Here is a 25,331-nt window from a genome sequence, read left to right on the forward strand (position 1 = left end):
ACTGGGGTTCCACCGGTCCAGTAACACTTCCATTTTATTAACCAGAGAAGAAATGCACTTCTTGCTCAGCGCGGGCGACACTGAACCAGTGTAAGCAGCCTCAGGCAGAAATCCTGTTTGGCTGCTAATCAGGTCTGTCTGTCTCTTGTTTGTTATTCCCACAGTTTCGATTTTCTGTTGCCAGTCTCTGGCCGGCAGAACATAGTTTCTGCACTGTTAGGTCGCCAGGGGTGTGGCTGTGGAGGGTGTGGGATGCTTAGGTCCTGGAAAGACAAGGGTTCAAAGTCTAGCAAGCCTTCGCGTCCCACTCCCAACGCGGAAGTGCTTTTTTCACGCAATGTGCCAGATGCAATTTCTCTTAATTTTCTCCAGCCTTGTAGCTGCAGGTATGAAAAATATTTCGGATGCAAACAATGAGTGGTTTTCGTCCCTTTGTACGTTCATGTAGTCTTGAATAGCAACAGAGTTTACTATCGCGTATATCTCATGTTTCTTTCATTGCAAGTAGTGTGATTGCCTTGTTAGTCCACTTTAAAGGGGGACGGTGTAAAAACCGGATACAGCGGGATCGCGTGCGGCCGTCAAAACAAAGGAGCGCCCGTCAAAACAAACAACCGCTTAAGGTAGTACTTAGATCCGGAGGATCCCGAGGATCCCGCAGATCTGGCTTTTACACCGTCCCACTTTAAAGGTCATAAATAGAAAACAAAACTCGGGAAATAAGGTGATACCTTTTTTACTGGACTGACAATGCATTTTTGGCAAGCTTTAAATGCAGAGCCTAGTTCTTTCTCAGTCAACAATGAGCAAAAGATGACAGTGTCATTGTAGGTGAAACAGAGAAATGGGGAAGGTGAGAGATGGATGGTTGATCAGAAGGTGACAGTTTTTATGGATTATAATATGATAGAAAATCCAGGGGTCCTTTTACAAAGACGTGCTGGCTTGCTGTAGTGTAGGCGTGGGTTTTGGGTGCACGCAGAATCATTTTTCAGTGCACCTGTAAAAAAGCCTTTTCCCCCCCCCCGAAAATGGACGTGCGGCAAAATCAAAATTGCCGTGCGTCCATTTTGGGTCTGAGACCTTACCGCCAGCCATAGACCTAGCGGTAAAGAATTTGGGCAGTAATGACCTACGCGTGTCAGATGCAGGCGCACCAGAAAATAAAAATATATTTTTCAGATGTGCGTATTGGATCTGCACCAAAAATGAAATTACTGCAAGAGCCATGTGGTAGTTGTGGGGGTAACGCCATTTTGGCGTGTGTTGGGTGTTCGTAGGCACCTACGCGGCTTAGTAAGAGGGGCCCCCAGATTCTTAAGTCCCATGAGGTAGGTGTCAAAATATTTCATCATCTTATCTTCAAAGGTCTTACATTCCTGGAAGAAAGTTCTGCCTTGGAAAGCCTGTGAAAATATGTATTGTTAGTCTAATTAAAAAAAATATATATATATCTTATTTTTCATTTCTTGCTTTATTTTATTTCTCTGTATTAGCATATATAAAGAGTTAACTGTGTAAAAAGAGCAGTGTGTTGCCTGAAACTGGTACGTGGCAAAAGGGCACCCAAAACAAAGCCCAGTGGCATAGGTGCCAACTTAGTGGGTGCTGAGTAACCCCAAAATTTAATTTAACTTAGTTTAATTTCAGCATTTCTTTATTGCCTGTACTAAAATAATTACTTCACAATATCCAGGGAGGGGTAGTTTGTGTTGCATTTTTAGTACCTCCAATTTGAAAAGTTGGTTGCCCTTTTTTTTTTCAGTGGAGGGCCTCATAATCAGAAATCCATATGTTTATGGGCAATGTTTAAATTTTTTTTGTATCGATAAAAATGGCAACCACGTAGCCTGTTCACTTTCAAAACTTTTTAGCAGTAATGCAGTACTTTCCTGGCAAATAGCTCGCGGTGCTTTGAAATCTGAGATTCCATTGTACTCATGGAAGTTCAGCAGCGGTAGGAGGGTGCGTGATGCTGGAAACGCCAGGAATTGCGAACTTCAAAGTGCCGTCATTGTTGTACTCTTCTGAAATAGTGTGTTAAGAACCCTAATGCATGTTTTTTTGCCCCTTAATGCATGCTAAAAGGCACTAACCGGCGTATATTACACTTTAATATGAACTACTGCAGGTTACGTAGTAATGAGATGCACAACATTTAAATGCATGCGAAACATCTCATTACTATGTAAATCAAATGACATGGCTTGTGGTGGACACTACAAGCCATGTAACTCAAGTTGCAGGCTTATTTATAAGCTTGATATACTGCCTAAAAGAAAATCGATCTAGGTGGTTTACAGCACAAATCAACAAAGCAATTGCAATAAAGACAGGAAAGAGAAGAGATAGTGAGCATGGAGCAGGAGTCTCCAATCACAGCAAGGAGGGATGCTACAATGTGGGCACAGCTGGACCTGCGGGCAACCGAGCATGGGGTGAGAACCAAAGGCCTAAGTAAATAAGTGGGCTTTAAGTTGAGATTTGAAAGTAGGCAGAGAGAGTAATCTCCAATCGAAGGGTTAGAGGTGCAGCGTTCCATAGAAGGGGGGGGGGGGGGGGACATTGCGGGAGCAGATTGCAGATAGGTAGATATGATGGAGAAGACTTGCAAGAGATGTTCTTGAGAGGAGCAAGGTATTCTGGGAGGACAGTAAGGTGTCAGATATCAGAATAAATAGGTTGGTTGGCTAGAATGATAAATCTTGTGAACTAAAAGAAGTGTTTTGTACCGAATTCGAAAGGATACAGGCAGCTAATGCTCATCACAGAGAAGGGGTGTGACGTGATCAGCGGCGGACTGACCATTCGGGTAACCGGGCACTGCCCAAGGGACCAGAGGCTCTAGGGGGCCCAGAGGCTGTGCCCGGTTGCCAGCCACCACACACTACACCCCCACAGGGCCCTGGTAGTCTAGTGGCCACTGCCGCTATTCTCTCTGGTTGCACTGGGAAGTCTTGGCAGCCATTTTGCAAACACTGTAGTAATCGTTTTGTTAACTGGTCTCCTTTTCCTATTTGGATTTCAGCTACCTTGAGGGTGAGCACTAGTCACACTCCAGTGTTTAGTCTGGTGAAAAATAATATCCTTTTGCCCTGCCATTTTCCGAGTACGGATGCCATTAGACTGGAGGACATTGCCGTGAAGTGGACTGCTAGTACTAAATCTGGTAGAAAGCCAGTGTATGCCTTTAATGGGAGCCACACTGATCACCATCGCCAAGGAGCAGCACTGGATCTCCATTTGCTGACAAAAGGCCGGGCATCACTCAGCCTGCAGGATGTCACTCTGGAGGATGAAGGAAATTATACTTGCACTGTTTTAATAAGCCCAGAATTTGACAGTGGGACAATACAGCTCAAAGTTGCAGGTAACTGGTGTTGTTTTTTTTTTTAAATAGTTGATATTTGTTTTTAAAGTACTGGGACTAACACTTGGGATTAAGACCCTGCACTTATTCTTAGAACATGTACAGGCATGGTAGAGGGCAACGGAACTAAAACCGACCTGGCCCCCGAATGGGAACAGTCCACACTTCCTCCCTCTTCCAACACCCGCCTTGAACCAAATGTTTTCAATTCCCTCCCCCTTCCCAAACAGAAGAAGCTTCCCTCTCAGATCATCTGGGCCTACCGTATCACCTTAGTGGTCTATTGACTTGTAGGGGCAGGAGCCATACCCAGTTACACCTGTTCAGGCTGTCTCTGCAGTCAAAATGGTCACACAGGAGCCATTTTCAGATTGGAGCTGGCACAGGTAGGAATGACTGCAAATTTCTCTTGCCCATGCCTACTCCAGTCTCAAAATAGCTGCCTCGACCTCCAGCAGCATTGTTGTGAGACTGCCTCTGGAAATTGCGGCAGCCATTTTGACTGCTGGGATGGCATGGGCAAGACCACTACTACTACTTATCATTTCTATAGCGCTACAAGGCATACGCAGCGCTGTACACCATACACAAAAAAGACAGTCCCTGCTCAAAGAGCTTACAATCTAGATAAGACAGGTAAACAGAGAGAACAATAAGGCAAGGGAATAAAGAGGTGAGGATAAAAGGACAGGGCAAGTGAGTAGTGGTTAGGAGTCAAAAGACCACCAGGGTAATATGGCATGCCCTGGGGGGGGGGGGGGGGTAGGGGCCTATGAGTGGGTCCAGGAGGGGGGGGGCTTCTTCGCGGGGGAAGGAAGGGAGGAAGTTGAGCTTCTTTAGTCGAGGGTGGAGGGGGGTGGCAGTTTGGTGAGGAAGGGAGGGAGTAGAGGCTGTTCCTGTTCAGGGGTCAGACCAAAAGCAAAACAGGGCCCAGTGTGGGTTTTAGGCCAGTTTTGGCACAGAAACTGAAGCCGAAACCAAAAGCAAAACCAAAATTCAGTCGGCCTCTATGGCATGGGCAGTAAAAATGTGCCCCAGCCCTGTTTTGTAGGAATGAAAATCTGCATTGTGTGGAATGGGGAGGAGTGGAGATTGGGAAACTTGTGTGTGTATGAGCATGTGTGCACACATACATTTTTTATGTCTCCCTTGCAAAGATCCGAGGTAAGTTACAACCTGGGACTTTTCTGTGTTTAATCTGTTATCTAAGCCAACTTTTCAGAACATTTCAGGGGTAGGGTTACTATATTTTGTCCCCCAAGAAGGAGGACACATGCCCTGCCCCCTTTCACACCCTCGCTCTGCCCCCTGTCACATTTCCCCTCCCCCCGTCACATACTCCGTTGCCCCCCCTCCCCGTCACCCCCTCCCCTTACCTTACTACTGCCCTGGTGGTCTAGTGACCTCTTCGGGGCAGGAAAGAGCCCCCTTTCCTGCCCGGAGCGCTGCCCTGCATGCATCCTTCCTGCTGGTGATCCTCTGCGCCAATTCAAAATGGCCGCCGAGAGTTGAGGTCATTTTGAATCGGCGCAGAGGATCACCAGCAGGAAGGATGCATGCAGGGCAGCGCTCCGGGCAGGAAAGGGGGCTCTTTCCTGCCCCGAAGGCGGAAGAGGTCACTAGACCACCAGGGCAGTAGTAAGGTGAGGGGAGGGAAGGCTAGCAATCTGCCCGTTTGTCCGGATTTCTGGACAAACGAGCAGACTGGACGGCCCGCCCACCAGCCTTGTCCAGAAATCCGGACAAATGGGCAGATTGGCAAAACCCGCCCGGTTGCCCGGACATGCCCTCAAAAAGAGGACATGTCCGGGTAAATCTGGACATATGGTAACCCTAGTCATGGGGTCCAAGAGAATCCTGCAGTGGTATTTTATGCGATCCACTTATTTATGTGTGCATGAAAACAAAGGTGCCAGAGTAGTAAAGTATTTGAAAGGAAGGTGCTGTGTACACTCAGACTATTTTGTATTCTGTTGCTACACAGCTCAGCCTTCAGTGGAAATATCACCGATAGACCCCCACCTTACAGAGGGGGAAGAGAAAACCTTCTTTTGTGCTGTGCAGCATTTTTACCCAGTAGAAATCGACATCACATGGCTGATCGAAAAAAGTGGAAACCAGGATCTCCTAACGACCGACATCTGTACTGGCCTGGCGGCTCGCAGTGCTAATGGCACGTTCGTTGCTCTGAGTCGAATTACCTTGGTCATGTCCAAGGACAATGAAGGCTCGTTGTACATCTGTCAGGTTAAACATGAATCACTAAAACATCCAATGAGAAGAAGTACAACTTTATTTTTGGCAGGTAAGTAACTGTGGATAGACCTTTAGGTCACAGATTTGCACAAAGGGGGTCATTTTTATTTTATTTTTTTATTATTTGTTACATTTGTATCCCACATTTTCCCACCTATTTGCAGGCTCAATGTGGCTTACATATTACCATTAACGGCAATAGCCGATTCTGGTATGAACAAATACATGATGTGAATAGTACAAAGTGATATTGTGGTGGGATGAAGTACATGTATGGTAGGTTGGATTGGGGGGGGGTCTTAGAGAGGGAGAGGGGAGGAAGACTCAGGTAATGTTCATTAAGGTCTTTGGTTTCATTATGACGTAGGTGTCCAGGTATACAGTGGGTGCTACAATTTCTGTATCGATTATGCACATAAATGATGATACATGTGTATGTGTGCACTTTCATGCACACATACCAAATATGTGCTTAAGCTCTATCCTATTGCTGTGCACATAACTCAGTGCATACTTTGCCGGTGAGGGTACACAGGTGGCTCACATTTACGTGCATAACTGATAGAATACTGTAGGCTGTTCGCATTTAGATGTGTACACACATCTCTTTGGTTGGTGTAAAAGCTCGTGCCTAAATTACAATGAACCTCTTCACGGCAAATTGTTAATGAGTAAAAATCATAAACTTGTATTAGAACCTGTGGTGTGCTGGAGCGGGCTCTCATGGGCTTGCAAGAGTCGTTTGTTAAGTTTTTAAGAATTTTGGGAGCCGGTCGTTAAAGTAGACCCCCTCATGGCTACTTTAACAGCTGGCTCCCAAAAGATGGGCTTGGGCCCCTCCTGAATTCTCTTTTACTTTGCTGGTGGGGATGCTGAGTCCTGCCAGTCAAGTAAATAGACTCCTGCTTCTTGTTTCCAGCTCTGAGCAGCAAGCTGGGACTTCTCCTGCCTGCCAGAGAAGTCACAGCATGCTGCTCAGAGCCAGAAACAAGCAGTGGGGTGTGGTGGCAGTCCATTTATTGGCTGGTGGGGTTCAGCATCCCTTCCAGCAAAGGTATGCCTAGTGTGCCCGGGGGGAGAGAAGAATACGTTGCCCCCCCAGTCTGCTCCTGGCCCCCCCAAAATTGCAGGGCTTGCTACACCTGGCGAGAGAGCCCATTGCTAAAAATTTACCAGCACACTCCTGATTAGAACTAAAGTGAGTACTCTCAAAAATATATATGTACAAAGCTCTATAGAGTCAGTAAAGTAATTTTAGTGACCTCAGCCTTGCAGCTCAATGATAATAGCTCTCAGCATTGAGCATTAGCCATCTTCACTGGTTAAATTTTTCTTTAATATATTGCATTTAAACTCAAAAAGGTTTTCAAAAATATGTGCTCATCTGAATTTGAAAGAAGAGTCGGCCAGGGGATCTTATTCCGACATGACACATGTTTCGCTTTTGCTGTATCAAGGAAACCCCTTTATATAAGCCGGACACAGCCATCTCCCCTATTATCATTGAGCTGCATGGCTGAGGTCACTAAAATTACTTTATTGAATATATAGAGCTTTGTAAATATATATAAGAACGTAAGTATTGCCATACCATCAAATCCGGACAATGAAAATACTTAATGTCACAGCTCACATCAGTATTACCTCATACATATAAATTGTAAATAGAGTACCCTCAGATATATTCCACTATTAATGCAGACAATAATGTTGCTTTGTAGTGGTATAGCTTCCCAACACCACAGTGCTATAATAATCACATCAACTTACAAAAAATTATTACTTTGAAAAACATATACTTGGTGAAAAAGCTGTGCATATCTGGGCACCGGCATTGAAAATACAGGTTTATGCAGCCAGATATCTCATATTCAGCACACTACATAGACAGGACTAACTTTTATGCAGTCCGATGTAACCGCTAAACAGATGGTTAAGTGCTGAATATTGACACTTAACCGCAGAAGTGCAGACTCCTCTCACGGACCACCCACAAAATAACTGGCTTTGAGTTTAGCGGTCTGTGGCAATATTCAACAGCACTAACCGGTTAAGTGTCCCAGAATATTGGTTGATAGCCCTGGACAAGCAATTTAACCGGGTCCCAAGAAACAGCAACGCAGACAATCCGCAAACTCCAAAGTGGAACACAAAAAAGCAGATCAGTAGCTGATGTACACAAACTTTATTGATAGAGTTACATACAGAATATATTGCCCGACACAGGGTGTGTTTCACCCAGCAGGGCTGCGTCAAGGGCTACAAAATAATAAATAAAATTACAGATATAAAAAATGTGAAAAATCATATAATAAAAATGATATAATAATATCAAAATTATATAAGAAAGCCAGCTGAAAATATAGTAATACCATGACAAGGAACATAAAATATAAAACATACCAACTATGGACTATTTTTTTTTTTTTTACTTTGGATGTGTCGAAATAGAGTTTATTTGATATTTATTATATTTGATTGGTTGGATATTTATGATTTATTCATTTACACTGAGAATATATGATTTGTTTTTTTTGTTTTTCTATCTATAAGTCAATTCATAGTATGTTTTAACTCGTATATGTTATATACATATATATTTATTGCATTTGTACCCCACATTATCCCACCTTTTTGCAGGCTCAATGTGGCTAACAGAGTGTTGTTATGATGCAGTCATTACATGATCTTAGATACAGTCGATAATAAGCTAAGGTAGGTAATTTAAATGCAGGTGCTAGGTGAGTGTTGTGGGAGGTGTTTTAGATGCATCTGAGTACTTTGGGAATAGTTATTGAGGATGTCCTTAGTAGGCTTTTTTGAAGAGATGTGTCTTCAAAGATTTGCGAAAGCTGGTTAGGTTGTCCATTTTTTTCAGGGCCATGGGTAGTGCGTTCCAGATCCGTGTGCTTTTATACTCAAAAGTAGTAGCGTATGACTGTTTGTATTTAATTCCTTTGCAGCTGGGGAAGTTCAGGTTGAGGAATTTGCGGGCTGATCTTTTGGCGTTTCTAGGTGGTAGGTCCACTAGGTTTAACATATAAAGAGGGGCGTCTGCGTGGATGATTTTGTGGACGGTTGTTCAGATCTTGAACTCAATTCGTTCCTTGAGTGGTAGCCAGTGTAGTTTCTCTCTATAGCGGTTTTGCATTTTCAAATTTAGTTTTGCCAAAGATGAGTCTGGCTGCGGTGTTTTGGGCTGTTTGGAGTTTTTTAATGGTCTGTTCTTTACAGCCTGCATACAAAGTGTTACAGTAGTCCAGATGACTTATTACTAATGATTGTACTAGGGTACGGAAGATGTTTCTTGGGAAAAAAGGTTTTATTCTCTTGAGTTTCCACATCGCGTAGAACATTTTTTTCGTTGTATTCTTCGCGTATATATATATATATATATATATATATATATATATATATATATATACTTTTTATAGTCTATAGTTGGTATGTTTTGTATTTTATGATCTGCTTTTTTGTGTTCCACTTTCGAGCAGTTTAAGCGGCCAGCTGCAGTTTATGGCCAGTTAAATTGCTTTGAATACTGACTGACCTCTACGTTTTTACTCCAGTAACCTAATGGAGGGTTAATATTTTATTGTGGACATCCTGAAAACCAGGACTGGTTAGATGGGCCTTCAGGATAGGGTTGGGAACTTCAGGCCTAACCGACTTAATGACGTCGCCTGACCGAATCGATCTGTATATGCATTTGTGCTTGAACAGTTGAGCATTTGTGATATTGCCTTCACTCTGTGATGTGTAAAAGGACATAATACCTAAGCTAAGCTCATCTGCCAGAACCCATTAACAAAATATGACCTTATTTTCAGCACCAGAGAAGTACCAGACAGACACTGGATTTGTGGTGTGGGTGGTGATTATCAGCGTTTTGGTGACTGCCGCGAGCAGCATATTTTTTACCATCTTCTATCAGAAGCGAATTGCCAAAGGTAATGTCCTGGCTTTAGTTTTTCTCCACATTGCCAGTAAATAGTCAAATTGGTCCTTGGTACCTCCCCAGCCAGCAGGGATTTCAGGATACCCAGTTTAAAAATATTCATGAGATACATTTATTAGCATGCCTTAAAAGGTTTACGGGGGAATTCTGTTAATTAGTATCTCAGTTTAGGTCAGTGATTGGCAAACCTGTCCTGCGGGAACCACAGCCTATCAGTTTTTCAGGAAATCCATATTCTTGAGACAGATTTGCATACACTGCCTCCTTAGTATGCATATGTATCTCGTGCATATTCATTGTGGATATCCTGAAAACTGACTGGCTGGGGTTCCCCCCAACACAGATTTGGGAATTACTGGATTAGGCATTCCAGTGTTGTGAGCTTAGTACCAATTCTATCATGACATCTTGGCAACAAGATTCCATTATAGAATACTAGTGTAAAGTCAGTGTTGGCATGCCATATCAATACCAGTAATTTATGGTATTCTGTAAACTATCCGGCTGAAATTCAGCGCTATTTAAGCGGCCAGGAATGACTCCTGGCCAGTTAAATAGTGCTAACCCGAATAAACGCTAATATAAACCAGGGGCGTAGCCAGACTTCAGCGGTAGGGGGGTCCAGAGCCGAGGTGGGGGGGCACATTTTAGCCTCCCCTACTGCTGCCGCGGACCCCCCCCCCCCCCGCCGCCATTGCCGACACCTCCAACAACTTTGACCGCCCCCCCCCCGCCAACAATCCTCTCGGGCCGCCGTCACCGTCGCCTACCTTTGCTGGCGGGGGACCCCAACCCCCGTCAGCCGAAGTCTTCTTCCTTCAGTTAGTTTCTCAGTCTGACGTCCTGCACGTACAACGTGCAGGACGTCAGACTCACAGAAACAGAACGAAGCCCTGCAAGGCTTCGTTCTGTTTCTGTGAGTCTGACGTGCAGGACGTCAGACTGAGAAACCAAACGAAGGAAGAAGACTTTGGCTGGCGGAGGTTGGGGTCCCCCGCCAGCAAAGGTAGCAGGCGGCGGGTTGGCGGCGGGAGGGGGGGTTGAGAGGGTTGCCGGCAGGGGGGTCCAGGGCCAAATCTATGGGGGCCAGGCCCCTGTGGCCCCATAGCAACTACGCCCCTGATATAAACGCTAATATTCTGCACAAGGTAGCCGGTTATCTCTGATGAATACTAGTTTTTAGCTAATACCCCCAGATTCTATATAGCGTACCTAGGGATCTGTGCCGATTTCTGTAACAATGCGCAGAACTTAACAAACTTAACCAGCTAATGAGCACAGATAGCAGCACTTACCAGGCAATAATGACCACTAATTGGAATTGGTTATAATTTAGGCGTACAAGTCACTAAGCATATTTTGTAATGATGCGCGTCAAACGTCTAACATGCGCAGGCAAAAAGGGGCAGGATAATAAGCGTTTTGTGGGCATTCTAAAATTTATGTGCTTAGTTATAAAATATGGACTAGTGTGCCTACATCTACATGCTGGGATGCACGCCACATTTTCACGTAGATTTAGGCACTGAAATATCAAATCTAGGCACCGATTACACAGCACAACAAAAAAAATTTTTTTGTGTGCTACTGGGCAAAAAACATTTGTCCTATACTAAATTCAGTGTGCATATTCCAAATCCGAAGTCAGAATTGTTGTAACACGTCAGGAAAGTTTGTTATGCATAAGTTTGCCCAAATGAATTAAGCACTTGGAAAGCATTGAATAATTTTTTACAGAACGAGTTTTACTCCAACAATTACCTGATCTACATCAAAGTTTTCATAGTAAACAGTATATGAAAATGTAATGGAATAACAAGATTTCAAAAAAGTCTCGTATTCCAGTTTAAAAGTCTTACTTCATCAAGGCCCAGTACTGTTAAAAGTGCTTCAGGCATCTACTTTTCCGTTTATGACCGGTCATATTTTCCCGTTGCAAAAACCAGCAGTGGTCCCCCATCATGTTGGGATTCCAGCGGCCTTCATATCTGTTCTCCATTGTAGAAATGTCTTTATGGAACCTCTCTCCATGTTTCCAATATATAATGCATTAATATTATAAGTGAATAGGCTTTGCATGTATAACTTAAAATCTAGACGTGTCAGGCAAATTCGGAGTTCATATTTGGAATCGGCGGGTTCAATTTAGTATAAATCATATGTTTTTCTCTCAGTAGCAAAATCATTGTTGCGTTGTGTTATAGAATATATAGAATGGGCTCCGTCGGCATTGCCGCCCGGGAACCGCTAGCGCAGCTTGATAAAAGAGGCCCTCGATGCGTTCAGTGTTTATAATGTCTTTTCTGTCTATCCATCCCTCCCCCCTTTTAACATAACCCAAATCTCTGAAAGGTAAGTTTTATGAAACAAACTAAAAAGCACAAAACTGAGGAGAACGGCCAAAAAATGAAAAGAAACTAAAAAATATTTGCCCTATGCATGTCCCTAAAATTTAAAAAAAACTATACAAAACTGAGGAAAATGGCCACAAAAAAAAAATGAAAATGAACTGAAAATGTTTGACCTTTGCGCATCCCTAAACTTTGTAGATTCAGTCGGTGCAGATTTGTCTTGTGTGTATTTATAATGGGTATCTTGAAAACCCAAGTGGCTGGCATGAGAGGGAGGGTCCAAGGACAGGGCCGGGAAGCCCCATGTAAGGGTTCAGTCTGTATACAATGCTTTTGTTTCTAGTCTTTGGCACCACAGAAATACCAGCATTTCTAATTGTTTTATTTTATAGAGGAGTGTGGTAGCCGTGTTAGTCCACTCTTAAGGTTATCAATAGAAATCAAACAAAATAAAACATGGAAAAGAAAATAAGATGATACCTTTTTTATTGGACATAACTTAATACATTTCTTGATTAGCTTTCGAAGGTCGCCCTTCTTCCTCAGATCGGAAATAAGCAAATGTGCTAGCTGACAGTGTATATAAGTGAAAACATTCAAGCATTACTATGACAGTCTGACAGGGTGGGAGGATGGGGGTGGGTAGGAGGTATGCATGGGGACATCAAAGCATATCATTGATATTCTAACAGGATGGGTGTGGATAGATGAGTTGAGGGGTGATCAACAGAGAAATACAGCTCTATGGTTTATAATGGGCTAGGAACCCCAGATCCTTGTTAAGTCCTTTCTGTTGGGTGTTAAAATATTCAATCATTCTGACTTCAAAGGTCTTGTATGATTTAAAGTTACCTTTCAGGATTCTCACTGTGAAGTCACTGGTACAGTGTCCTGGTCCTGAGAAATGCTTGAATGTTTTCACTTATATACACTGTCAGCTAGCACATTTGCTTATTTCCCATCTGACGAAGAAGGGCAACCTTCGAAAGCTAATCAAGAAATGTATTAAGTTATGTCCAATAAAAAAGGTATCATCTTATTTTCTTTTCCATGTTTTATTTTGTTTGATTTCTATAGATTCTACATGGAATGTTGCTATTCCACTAGCAACATTCCATGTAGAAGTCGGCCCTTGTAGATCACCAACGTGGCCGCGCAGGCTTCTGCTTCTGTGAGTCTGACGTCCTGCACGTATGTGCAGGACGTCAGACTCACAGAAACAGAAGCCTGCGTAGCCTTCTAATGGAATGTTGCTAGTGGAATAGCAACATTCCATGTAGAATCTCCAATGGTATCTATTTTACTGTCATAGTAATGCTTGAATGTTTTCACTTATATACACTGTCAGCTAGCACATTTGCTTATTTCCGATCTGAGGAAGAAGGGCGACCTTCGAAAGCTAATCAAGAAATGTATTAAGTTACGTCCAATAAAAAGGGTATCATCTTATTTTCTTTTCCATGTTTTATTTTGTTTGATTTCTGTTGATAACCTTTTATTTTATACCATCTTGCACCACAGGTGTTATGGGAAAATGGCTTTCTGGTGGAATGCCTGTGTGGTAAGAGTATTATCAGATTAAGTGCAACTAATTCCTCTTTTTGTTAAGCAAAACAAAACAAAATGTAGGTCTTGCTGCTAGCTAAACCTATTTAATATCAAATTCTATCATATGCTTAAAGCAATATGGAGTGTTACGATGTGGAATAGTAGCTGGGGGTCCATTAGGGGGGGCCCTTTTACTTAGCCACATTAGAATATGGACATAGCACATTTTAATGTGGGGTTTTTCTTGCTTGCTAAGCCCATGGCTAACATGGCAGTATTATAGGCATTTTTCAATTATGTTTTCAGGTCATGCGCTAATGTTTACATTAGCATGTGTCACCTGAGATAAGTTAAAACTGAGAGCACTTACTGCCTCCTGTTTAGGAGGAGGTAAGTGCTCCCATGTGAACTTGTTGTAAACCAGTTAATGTGTGCTAATGTGAACGCACTAGATGGTTGTCTATTAGATTGTAAGCTCTTTGAGCAGGGACTGTCTCTCTTTGTTAAATTGTACAGCGCTGCGTAACCCTAGTAGCGCTCTAGAAATGTTAAGTAGTAGTAGTAGTATTACATATAGCAGTGATTTAACCAGAGCTGAGATTGTGATGTCATAATGCCTCATTCCACCAATGCCTAAGAGCCAACCTCATCAGTGATGTCACAATGGCTTGATTGTCCTATATTTGTCTCACTCTTATCTATTAGATTGTAAGCTCTTTGAGCAGGGACTGTCTCTCTTTGTTAAATTGTACAGCGCTGCGTAACCCTAGTAGCGCTCTAGAAATGTTAAGTAGTAGTAGTAGTAGTAGTAGTTAATGCTTCCACACCCATTCTTTGCCCATGACATGTCTACAGCAAGAAATACTTAAACAAAAATAGGTAAGTGCAAGTTAGCATGCACTGACAGGCCAACTACCAAAAAACACTTTCACATTTATTTATTTATTTGTTGCATTTGTATCCCACATTTTCCCACCTATTTGCAGGCTCAATGTGGCTTACAATATTCCGCCCTGGTTATTGCCACAGCAGAGAAAAGATACAATTAATAATTACAGAAGAATATATGTAACAAATGAGATAGAGCATTAGTTATAACGGGATCAATAATAAAATGACAGTTAAAGTTGTAATGCACTAAAGTTCAGGTGATGGGTCATGCTTTATGGTAAGCCTTTTTTCCTAAGTTAAGTGCACAGTAACACTAACGGGCCCTTTTACTAAGCCACGTAAGCTTCTACGTGCGCCCAACGCACGCCAAAATGCAGTTACTGCACAGCTACCATGTGGCTCTTGTGGTAATTTCATTTTTGGCATGCGTCCAATACGCGCGTCCAGAAAAATAATTTTTATTTTCTGCCGCACGTATCGAACGCGCACCAAGTGCCACTTGGCGTGCGTAGGTCATTACCGCCCAGTTACTGCATGAGACTTTACCGCTAGGGCAATGGCTGGCGGTAAGGTCTCAGACCCAAAATGGACGCGCGGTAATTTTCATTTTGCTGCACGTACATTTTCAGCAAATAATTTTTTAAAAGGCCTTTTTTACAGGTGCGCTGAAAAATTATTCTGCACACGCCCAAAACCCACGCCTACACTACCGCAGGCCATTTTTCAGCACACCTTAGTAAAAGGACCCCTTATTGTGGTTTAGTAAAAGGGCTCCTAAGGGGGAAGTTATCAACATGGGTTACAATTAAGATGTGTTATTAGAAACTAGGTCGCGTTGTATGGGACCTGTGCTAAGATGTGTTATATACAATAACTCATGCTATTTTAACACTAGCACCAGGGGCGTAGCCAGACACCCAATTTTGGGTGGGCCTTGGCCCAAGATGGGTGGGCAGAAGAACCTCGCCCCATCCCACAGGTGATTTGGTCTCTCCTTCTCTCGCCTGCATGCCACATGGTCTCTCAAACATCCCCCCTCTCCTGTATACCTTTTAAATAGCATATTTTCACCAGCAGCGAGCAGCAACTAATACACACTGCTCATGTTGGCCCCACACCCTTCCCTCTCATGCAACTTCCTGTTTCCACCTAGGCAGAAATACATCAGAGGGAAGGCTGTGGGGCCGGTGCGAGCAGTATGTATGTCACTGCAGGTGAAGATCTGCTGCTTACAAGGTATGCAGGAGGTACACTTGTTGGGAGTTTTCGGCTGGTGGGGCATCATAGGTATGCTGCTACTGGGTGGGCCTGAACCCAAAGTGGGTGGGCCTGGGCCCATCCAAGCCCACCCTTGGCTACGCCACTGACTAGCACATGTTGATAAATTTCCCCCTTAGTAGGAAGAGTTGCAATCTGGTAACCAGAGCTGATATTGTGATGTCATAATGCCTCATTCCACCAATGCCTAAGATCCAACCTCATCAGTGATGTCACAATGGCTTGATTGTCCTATACTTGGCTCACTTTTATTATATATAGCAGTGATTTTGATTTCTAGAGACATTTCTTTCTTTAATTAAGAGGAGAAGTTGACAACGTGGTATTGTTAAGACGGGTTATTTTACTGTTAATCCCAGTTATTAGTAATTGGGTCTCATTGCATAAAATGGACATGTGCTAAAATAGCACAAGTTAGTGGTAAAATAGCACTCTTAATGGTAGTCCATATTGATAAGTTACTACTACTACTACTACTTAGCATTTCTATAGTGCTGCCAGGGTTACGCAGCGCTGTGCAAGTTTAACATGGGGAAGGACCGTCCCTGCTCAAAAGAGCTTACAATCTAAAGGTTACAAACTATGTAGTCAAACTATGTAAAGTTGCCCCTAAAGCTCTGCCCTTAAACTTCCTTCTTCTGTGTTCAGGATTGGGTATACATGACACATCCTATTGGGATAACCTTAGACATTCCTATCCTTACAATCTCTGTCCCAGGTTTATATGGTTGTGTGGTGGATTCTGGATTTATGTTCAGGATAATTCAGGTTAGGTCTCCATAAGTGAAGATATTTAGGAGATGATTTTTGATGGTTTATACTTGTTTAAAAAAGTAATTTACATATATAAATCATCATACATATATAACCAGCGATTTTAGAAAATGTATTATTTCTACAGATTTGAAGGGGGTATCTGCTGGATGTGGTTTATGCAAATCTTAAAATTATGGGGGCAGTTCGATAACTGGGCATCTTCATTTAGGTGCCTTGAGGGTGGGTGGTAGGAGCCTATTCTGTAATGGAACCTAGTTGCCTAGGTTCCATTCTGGAATCCCAGCATACTAATGTCGACACACCTCCGTTTAGGTGCCTGCACTTCCCCCGCCTATGAAACTGGTAAATTGTGCTTGTAAGTGGGAACTCTGCCAAGGTCCCATCCCATGTGTATGCTCCCTTCCAATACATACTATGCAAGATAGGTGGAATATTGGCAGTTATGCATATATGTGGTTATTTATTTTTATTTTATCTTCTTGAGCCAGTCAGCACCTAAGGCAAGGAGACGCTTCTTCCACACTTGCCAATCCTGTGTTTGAAAACTGTTTCTGACTAATTGATATCCAGCTCACTGAGATCTTTTTCAGCTGTTTGTGATGGCCTTCCTGGACCTTTTTTCCTTTGCGAAAAAGAAGCATCGATGTGCCATACTGGGTCTGGACAACAGTCCATCGAGGCCATTATATTGTCTAGTCCAGACCAGTTGGAAGTACCTGACAGATCCTGATAAGGAAATTCTTGTCCATATTGCTCATTCTTTAGTTATTGTTTGTGTCCATCTCGTAGGGTCCATAATTTAATTATACTTTTTGTTCTAGAAACCTAAGTAAGGCAAAAATTGCAGGTAATCATATTATGATTTACTTATTATGAGTGTCTCTGAGGCGCTCATCTATTGTATCTTTCTGCATTGTTTTTTTTAGTTGACCCAATGGTTTCATCCATTCTCATGCCCAACCTTATCACCATTGATGAAAATATGGAGTTAATATGCAACATAAATGGCTTCAGACCAAAAGCAATAACCATTAAATGGTTCATACAAAGAAAGCTGATGTACTCAAATGAAGACAGTGGAGAAGATTCTACTTTCCTTCAGTGTCGGGAAGACATTACTGAGCATGCAAAACAGCCTGTGGAGAAACATGGTGGTCTTTTCAGTGTGACGTCCCGTTTATCCTTCACACCTACAGTCAGAGATGATGGGGCAACCCTTACATGTAGTGTTGAACACAAAGCTTTGCAAAGCTCAGTACAGAAGAGTGAATGCATGAAAGTTACTGGTGAGTTTTTCTTTCTGGAATCAGGTTTGTAAATAGTTGTGCCCCCATTTGGGCCGGGTCTGTGACAGATAGGGGACACTCAATGAAATTGCATGGAAATACTTCTAAAAACAATTAGTAGGAAATATTTTTCACACAAAGAATAGTTAAGCTCTGGAATTTGCTGCCAGAGGATGTGGTAATTAATGGCAGTTAACATATCTGGGATTAAAAATGGTTTGGACAAGTTCCTGGAGGAAAAGTCCATAGTTAGCTATTGAGATAGACACGGGGGGAGCCACTGCTTGCCCTGGGTTTGATGGCATGGAATGTTGCTGCTATTTGGGTTTCTGCCAGGTACTTGTGACCTGGATTGGCCACTGCTGGAAGCAGAATACTGGGCTAAATGGATCGTTGCTCTGACCCAGTATGGCAATTGTTATGTTGTTATTTTGTGACCCCCGTTGAATTTCAGGTGGTTGAACTGTGCCAAAAATCCGCACGTTTGTTTAGATTTGTTGCCCAGTTTTGTAACTGGGTGTGTGTAAACATTCCCCAGTGCTCCTGTTTGCAAAAGTTTGTGTTTTTCTCTGGAGTGTTTTTTTCACTTCCCCCAAGTTGTAGGAAATTAATTCTTGGGCATTAGTGATGCTGTTTCTTTGGTCAACAGCAGGGGCGTAGCCAGACACCCAATTTTGGGTGGGCCTGGGCCCAGGATGGGTGGGCAGAATAACTTTGCCCTGTTCCACAAGTGATTTGGTCTCTTCCTCTCTCGCCTGCATGCCATTTGGTCTCTCAAACATCCTCCCTTCCTCGCATGCAGTAACTAATATACACTGCTCATGTTGGCCCCACAGCCTTCCCTCTGATGCAACTTCCTGCTTCCGCATAGGTGGGAATACATCAGAGGGAAGGCTGTGGGCCTGGTGCGAATAGTATGTATCAGTCACTGCTCGCTGCAGGTGAAGATCTGCTATTTACAAGGTATGCAGGAGGGACAGTTGGTGGGAGTTTTTGGCTGGTGAGGCTTATGGATCCCTGCCAGCCACATCATAGATGTGCTGCTACTGGGTGGGCCTGAGCCCAAAGTGGGTGGGCCTGGGCCCATCCAGGCCCACCCTTGGCTACGCCACTGGTCTACAGACCTTTTACGCTCTGGTGCTGTTGTGCCACTGTGGAAGAAGGAGGGAATATCTTGTGTCTTTGTGAGGGAGTTTGGTTGGGCGATTGATTGATAGTCAGAGTTGCCGCATTGCATAACACTACCAAATTATTTAGATGGGGCCAAAGATGGTAAATCAGAATGATTACCCTGGGTTATATGTTTTGGGTGGCTCCCTGTGTCTGTGGTAGTCTCAGCTTCTGTTGACATCACTTCTCTGGTATTGGCATCAACCTATGTGGGGTATCAGTCCTTAACCTCAGGGGAGGGGAGGGGGAATGTCCTTCCCTGCCTTTGTCCTTCCCTTCAGCCTCACTCTCCAGGAGGAGAGGATGGCTATTAGATCCTGAACCCCGCTAGTACACCCTAACTGCAGACAAAAGTTTAATATTTTTCTTTAAAACAGCAAAATCGTTGCTGATTTCTATCAAACTTGAGTGTGCAGTCTTCATTAAACATGGAATTTATTTTTACAGCGCGACCATCAAGTCATTATATTACCAGCTGGCCCCAAGTTCCAAAATTAGGAGAAAGAATCATCCTCAGTTGCATTGTGGAGAAGTTTTATCCCAAACACATTGATTTAAATTGGTTTAAAAATGGACAACGAGTGGAAAATATCACTCAGTTTGGACCTTTTCCTTGTGAAAGTGGTTACTACAGTGTTTGGAGTCAGAATGAGTTTATCCTTACGAAGGACGATGAAGGGGTGATCTATACATGCCAGATAAATCACAGTAGCTTTGGAAAGGTTGAAGAACTGTTATATGAAATTAACTTAAAAGGTAAGTTGCATAATGATAACTTCAAGTGTCTGATAAAGAGGGGGACTGGATAGGAGAACTCATGCATCTTGCTTATTTTTAATTATTTCTGCAAATTTAATTACCCAGAATTCCCATAATCCTTAAAACAGAGTAGAAATTTTTCTTTGGCACTTTTTCTCAATGTTGTCAATTATAATCATCATTTTTTCACGGAGAGAGTAGTGGATGCTTGGAATGCCCTCCCGCGGGAGGTGGTGGAAATGAAAACGGTAACGGAATTCAAACATGCGTGGGATAAGCATAAATGAATCCTGTGCCGAAGGAATGGATCCTCAGGAGCTTAGTCAAGATCGGGAGGCGGGGCTGGAGGTTGGGAGGCGGGGATAGGGCTGGGCAGACTTATACGGTCTGTGCCAGAGCCGGTGGTGGGAAGCGGGACTGGTGGTTGGGAGGCGGGGATAGTGCTGGACAGACTTGTATGGTCTGTGCCAGAGCCGGGGTTGGGAGGCAGGGCTGGGGGGGTGAGGATAGTGCTGGGCAGACTTATACGGTCTGTGCCTGTGCCAGAGCCGGTGGGTGGGAGGTGGGGCTGGTGGTTGGGAGGCGGGGATAGTGCGGGGCAGACTTATACGGTCTGTGCCCTGAAGAGCATAGGTACAAATCAAAGTAGGGTATACACAAAAAGCAGCAAATATGAGTTATCTTGTTGGGCAGACTGGATGGACCGTGCAGGTCTTTTTCTGCCGTCATCTACTATGTTACTATGTTATATCATAATAATATTAACAATAATAATATTCATTCTCCCTTTCCCCTTTAAAAGCAGTTGGACACCAAGATTTCCAGCCTGATTTTAAATCCCACTTTATATCTGTTTGCTTGTTTCAAATGTGAATTTTCTTGTTTTAGTACTGTAGCAGTAAAAAAACTTTTTCTTGTAAAAAAAAAACAAACAAACTTCCTCTAATCCTCTGCTGGTGGTAGCATTAAACTGACAAACCAAAAAAAAAAAAAAAAAATCAAAGCAAAAAAATATACATACTTAGAGCCACACCTGTATTTTCTTGACTATAGGTACACCGCCTGAAGTCCTGTTTATCACTGGGGACCCCTTGCAACCTGTGCTGGGAGAGGAACTGAGACTCAGCTGCAAAATAAACAACTTTTCACCCAATGTAATTGTGGTGAACTGGTTCCAAAATGGCCATCCAGTATGCGAAGGGGTCTATAATTCCCTGTCTGTAGTGTGTGCAAATGGTTTGCACTCCATGTGGAGTGTTCTGAAACTGAGGCCTACAGAAAGAGATCATGGAAGTACATTTATGTGCAGAGTTGACCATATTGCTTCCAAGGATGCTGAAGAAAGGTCGTACATTCTGCAGCTTTCTAGTAAGTGTATTCAATTTATTACAAAATCACCACGTGGAGGGGCATTTTCGAACGGGGACGACTATCTCTAAGGGCGCCCAACTCTAAGGATGGTGCCGCGAAGGGGCGGGGCAACGTGTATTATCGAAACAAGATGGATGTCCATCTTTCATTTCGGTAATACGGTCGGGGACGCCCAAATCTTGACATTTAGGTCGACCTTAGAGATGGTTGTTCCCGGTTTTCGGCGATAATGGAAACCAAAGATTTCTATCTCAAACATGTCCAAATCCAAGCCCTTTGGTCTTGGGAGGAGCCAGCATTTGTAGTGCAGTGCTCCCCCTCACATGCCAGGACACCAACCGGGCACCCTAGGGGGCACTGCAATGGACTTCACAAATTGCTCCCAGGTGCATAGCTCCCTTATCTTGGGTGCTGAGCCTCCCAACCCCCTCCCCCCCCCAGGTCTGCCTGCCTGAAGTACACTGCACCCACTACAACTGCTCCAGGTACCTGTATACTGTTGCGATGGACCTGAGTATGGCATTTGAGGCTAGCATAGAGGCTGGCAAAAAAGTATTTTAAAACTTTTTTTATGGTGGGAGGGGGTTAGTGACCACTAGGGGAGTAAGGGGAGGTCATCCCCGATTCTCTCCGGTGGTCATCTGGTCAGTTGGGGCACCTTTTTTGAGGCTTGGTCGTGAAAAAAAATGGACCATGTAAAGTCGGCCAAGTGCTCGTCAGGGACGCCCATTTTTCTATTATTGGCCGAGGACGACCATCTCCTAATCACGCCCCAGTCCCGCCTTCGCTACCCTGCCGACACGCCCTTGTGAACTTTGGTCGTCCCCGCGACGGAAAACATTCAAGGGTGTCCTAAAATTGGCTTTCGATTATGCCAATTTGGACGACCTTGCGAGAAGGACGCCCATCTCCTGATTTGTGTCGAAAGATGGGCGTCCTTCTCTTTTGAAAATAAGCGTGATAATGAACCTTAGTAACACAGAAACATATTTAGTTTTGGGATGTCTGGTTAGCCAAAAATATAACTGGTTCTGAAGGGCTGATTAAAAATCATATGATTAATATTTAAACCCTAGAGTTAGCATTCTTAAAAAATACTGGCCACTGTATTAAAATATTTAGGGTGTATTTTACGGTATCAGGCGAGTTCCCACCCAGGCAGTTCCCACCCACCAATTCCCCCCCCCAGGACAATTCCCATTTAAGGAAGACAATTCCCACCAAGGGCTCTGAAACTAGTTACTATAGATTTAATAACAATGGACCTGTTATTCAAAGGATTTATGCTCATAAATTTGAGAGTTATGCTCATAAATTGGCCTCTTTGAAAATTTACTAGGGCTGAGTGCCTAACTTTATGTTCAAAATTTCACTAAACTCTTAAATTTAGGAACATAAAAAGTGAGTGACAACAGTCCGAATGTATCTTCAGGTCACAGAGTCTGGATTAAACAATTGTACTTTTATTTGGAAAGAGCACTGAACTAGAAAGAGAGAGAGTAAGGGGCCCTTTTACTAAGCCATGTAGGCGTGTATTCGCGTCCTTCGTGTGTCAGTTTTGAACTACTGCCTGGCTACCGCATGGACTGGGTGGTAATTTCATTTTTTTATACACATCCACTAATAGCAACGGAAGTTTTCTGGCACGTGGCGCTAACCGGGCGGTAATCGGCATTGTACGTGCATAGATCATTACTTCCCGGTTAACGTGCGAGACTTTACCACTAGGTCAATGGGTGGCAGTAAGGTCTCAGACCTAAAACAGGCCTTTTTTTGCAGGCATGCTGAAAAATGGACCTGTGCGCATCCAATATGTCACGATTGTGACTGTATTCCATGCCTACACTCACCTTGCCCCTGTCTTTTCCTGTTTCCCAGACATCTTCCAGGTTCAATTCCAGTCCTGATGTTCCAGCACTCCAGACTTGCACTGGTGTTTCTGCTGCCAAGCCTCACCTGTGACCTCATCTGTAATTGCCTTTATTAAGCTCCTGAGAATTGTCAGACTTGCCTTTGCAACAGAGGTCTTCAGATGAGCTTCGTCTGTGCGGCCTTGTTGCAGTTCTAGCCTTGCTAGTTCTGGTCTTGTTTGTCTTCAACTCTAGCTCCCTTCTGTTTGTATTTGCCCTGCCTGTTTTCAGCTTTAGTTCCTTCCTGATTCTTGCTGCCCTGTTCGTCTTTAGCTTTAGTTCCCTTCCTGCTTGTTCCAACCCTGTTTGTCCTTAGCTTCTGCCCTACCCTGTTTGTGTCTGTCTTGTTTGAGAATCCTGAAGCCTGCTCCAGTCAAGCTTGCTCGATTTCCTGAATCCTGTTTCTGACAAGCTTGTTTGGAGATCCCGGATCCTTGCTTGATTACCTTGAATCTAGTCCCAGTCAAGCCAAGTCCATTTCTGCTTCTAGCCAAGCCAAGCCAAGTCCGTGCCAGCATTTGGTTCCAGTTCCAGCCAAGTCAATTCCGTTCCAGCATTTGGTTCCAGTCCAGCCAGGCCAAGTCCGCTTTGGAGTTCTGTCCAGCCAAAACTGTTCGAGACTCCTGTACTTGGTACCAGCCTGTTGGTGTTTGGCCTCGCTTCCAGTTTGGGTGGTTCACCTGCTGTTGCCGGTATCTGGCGGCAGCCCAAGGGCTCACTACTCCGGATCATCCTCAACGGCTTAACACAATACACACGTCTACATCAGTGCAGGCCATTTTTCGGTGTACCTTAGTAAAAGGGACCCCTATGTTAGTATAGTTCTCAGGTGATGTTTGCAGGAGAATTAACTGTTGTTTACCTGAACTCATTGGCAAATGCCTTACATTTTCTGCAAGTTATTCTGCAATTGCTTAATGTGCTATAATAGTGGTGAACTGATAATTGGCATTTGTAGACCCATAATGCTCCATTTTTCATTACAGCATGACTTGATGAAGCAAGCTCTGTTGATCTGGAATAGGAAGCATTTGAGGAGAGTCTGAGCAGTGTCCTGTATATTTTCATATCAAGAAAACCACTGCACTGTAAGACAGATATATCTGCCGAACGTTGAGCTCTCTCTTGGTACAGTTTTTTTGTACTCATATTTTTCAAACAAATAAACAATGTGTATTTTCCTTTTTTACACTCACTGTGTCTGTCCTGTTTGTAACTGGGTAATATTATTATTATTAACATTTGTATAGCGCTACCAGACGCACGCAGCGCTGAACACCTGACATAGAGAGAGACAGTCCCTGCTCAATAGAGCTTACAATCTAAGAATAATACGGACAGACAAGACAATTAAGGGCGAGGGAAGTACTGGGTGAGAGGGAACAAGGGGAGGGCAATTGAGTAGTAACTAGGAGCTTACATCCACTTTCAAACTTGCCCTGCAAAATGAAAAAATGGTTAAAAAAAAGAGTTGTGTGGTTACCTTTACACAGGTAGGTGAGGGCGGGGAGGGGAAGAGGTTACCTGGAGGCAAAGGACAGGACAAGGAGGGAAGAAGTGTGAAGAAAGCAGTCAGTCACCTCAGGGAGATTCCATGGGACCAGAGGCGTAGCCAGACAACAGATTTTGGGTGGGCCTAGGCAAGAAGTGGGTGGGCACCAAGTGTTCCCTTCACCACCCCCCCCACCCAAAAAAATTTTATCTCAGCTGGTGAAAAAACGCTCCTTTCCACCTTGGCAGTCTGTAGCAGGCATGCGCTAAAAGCTGAGCATTGCGCAGATGCCGGTATTGTGGACAGTAGCGTTTTTGTTACCATCAGGGGGAAGTCTTCAGCTGGCGGAACTTGGGATCCCCACCGGCTACCGCTAAACGTGTGCTAATGTTGGGTGGGCCTGAGCCTTAAGTGGGTGGGCCCCGGCCCACCCAGGCCCACCTGTGGCTACGCCACTGCATGGGACAGAGGATTATACCGGTGCTTTATTTACTGGAACTAAAGCAAAGTGGGAGACCTTATTTGTCCATAGCTAGTACGAACAGCTTGTACATTCATTACTTAGGAATGAAAAGATGGCTTAGAGACCCTTGTACCAGGGGCGTAGCCAGACCTCGGCGGGGCCAGAGCCTGAGGTGGGGGGCACTGTTTATCTGCCTCCCCCTGCCACTTTGGACCCTCCCGCCACATCTGCAAACCACCCCCGCCGCGCCACTACTTTGGGCCGCAACCCCCTCCCCCCACCGCCACCCACCCCCTGCCCTGCCGCCGCATCAGGTAACTTGTTTGCTGGCGGGGGACCCCAAACCCCGCCGGCCGAAGAGTCTTCTTCAGCGCCGGTCGACTCCAGCGCCTTCGTTGTGGGATCATCTGTTTCTGATGCCTTATGTCCTGCACAGGGCTACATGCATGGT

At 44.0% G+C, this 25,331-nt stretch overlaps 1 gene segment (V, D, J or C); it reads left to right on the top strand.

Moving 5' to 3' along the window:
- Positions 1–212: 212 nt before the first annotated feature.
- LOC115476016 lies at positions 213–24,116 on the top strand. The segment is given in 7 exon segments: positions 213–386; positions 3,029–3,370; positions 5,355–5,675; positions 17,356–17,715; positions 19,333–19,641; positions 20,698–21,012; positions 23,912–24,116. Coding segments are annotated over 7 exon segments (1,701 nt in total).
- Positions 24,117–25,331: the final 1,215 nt, after the last annotated feature.

The sequence above is a fragment of the Microcaecilia unicolor genome, chromosome 8 (assembly GCF_901765095.1).
Source record: "Microcaecilia unicolor chromosome 8, aMicUni1.1, whole genome shotgun sequence".
Classification (NCBI taxonomy): domain Eukaryota; kingdom Metazoa; phylum Chordata; class Amphibia; order Gymnophiona; family Siphonopidae; genus Microcaecilia; species Microcaecilia unicolor.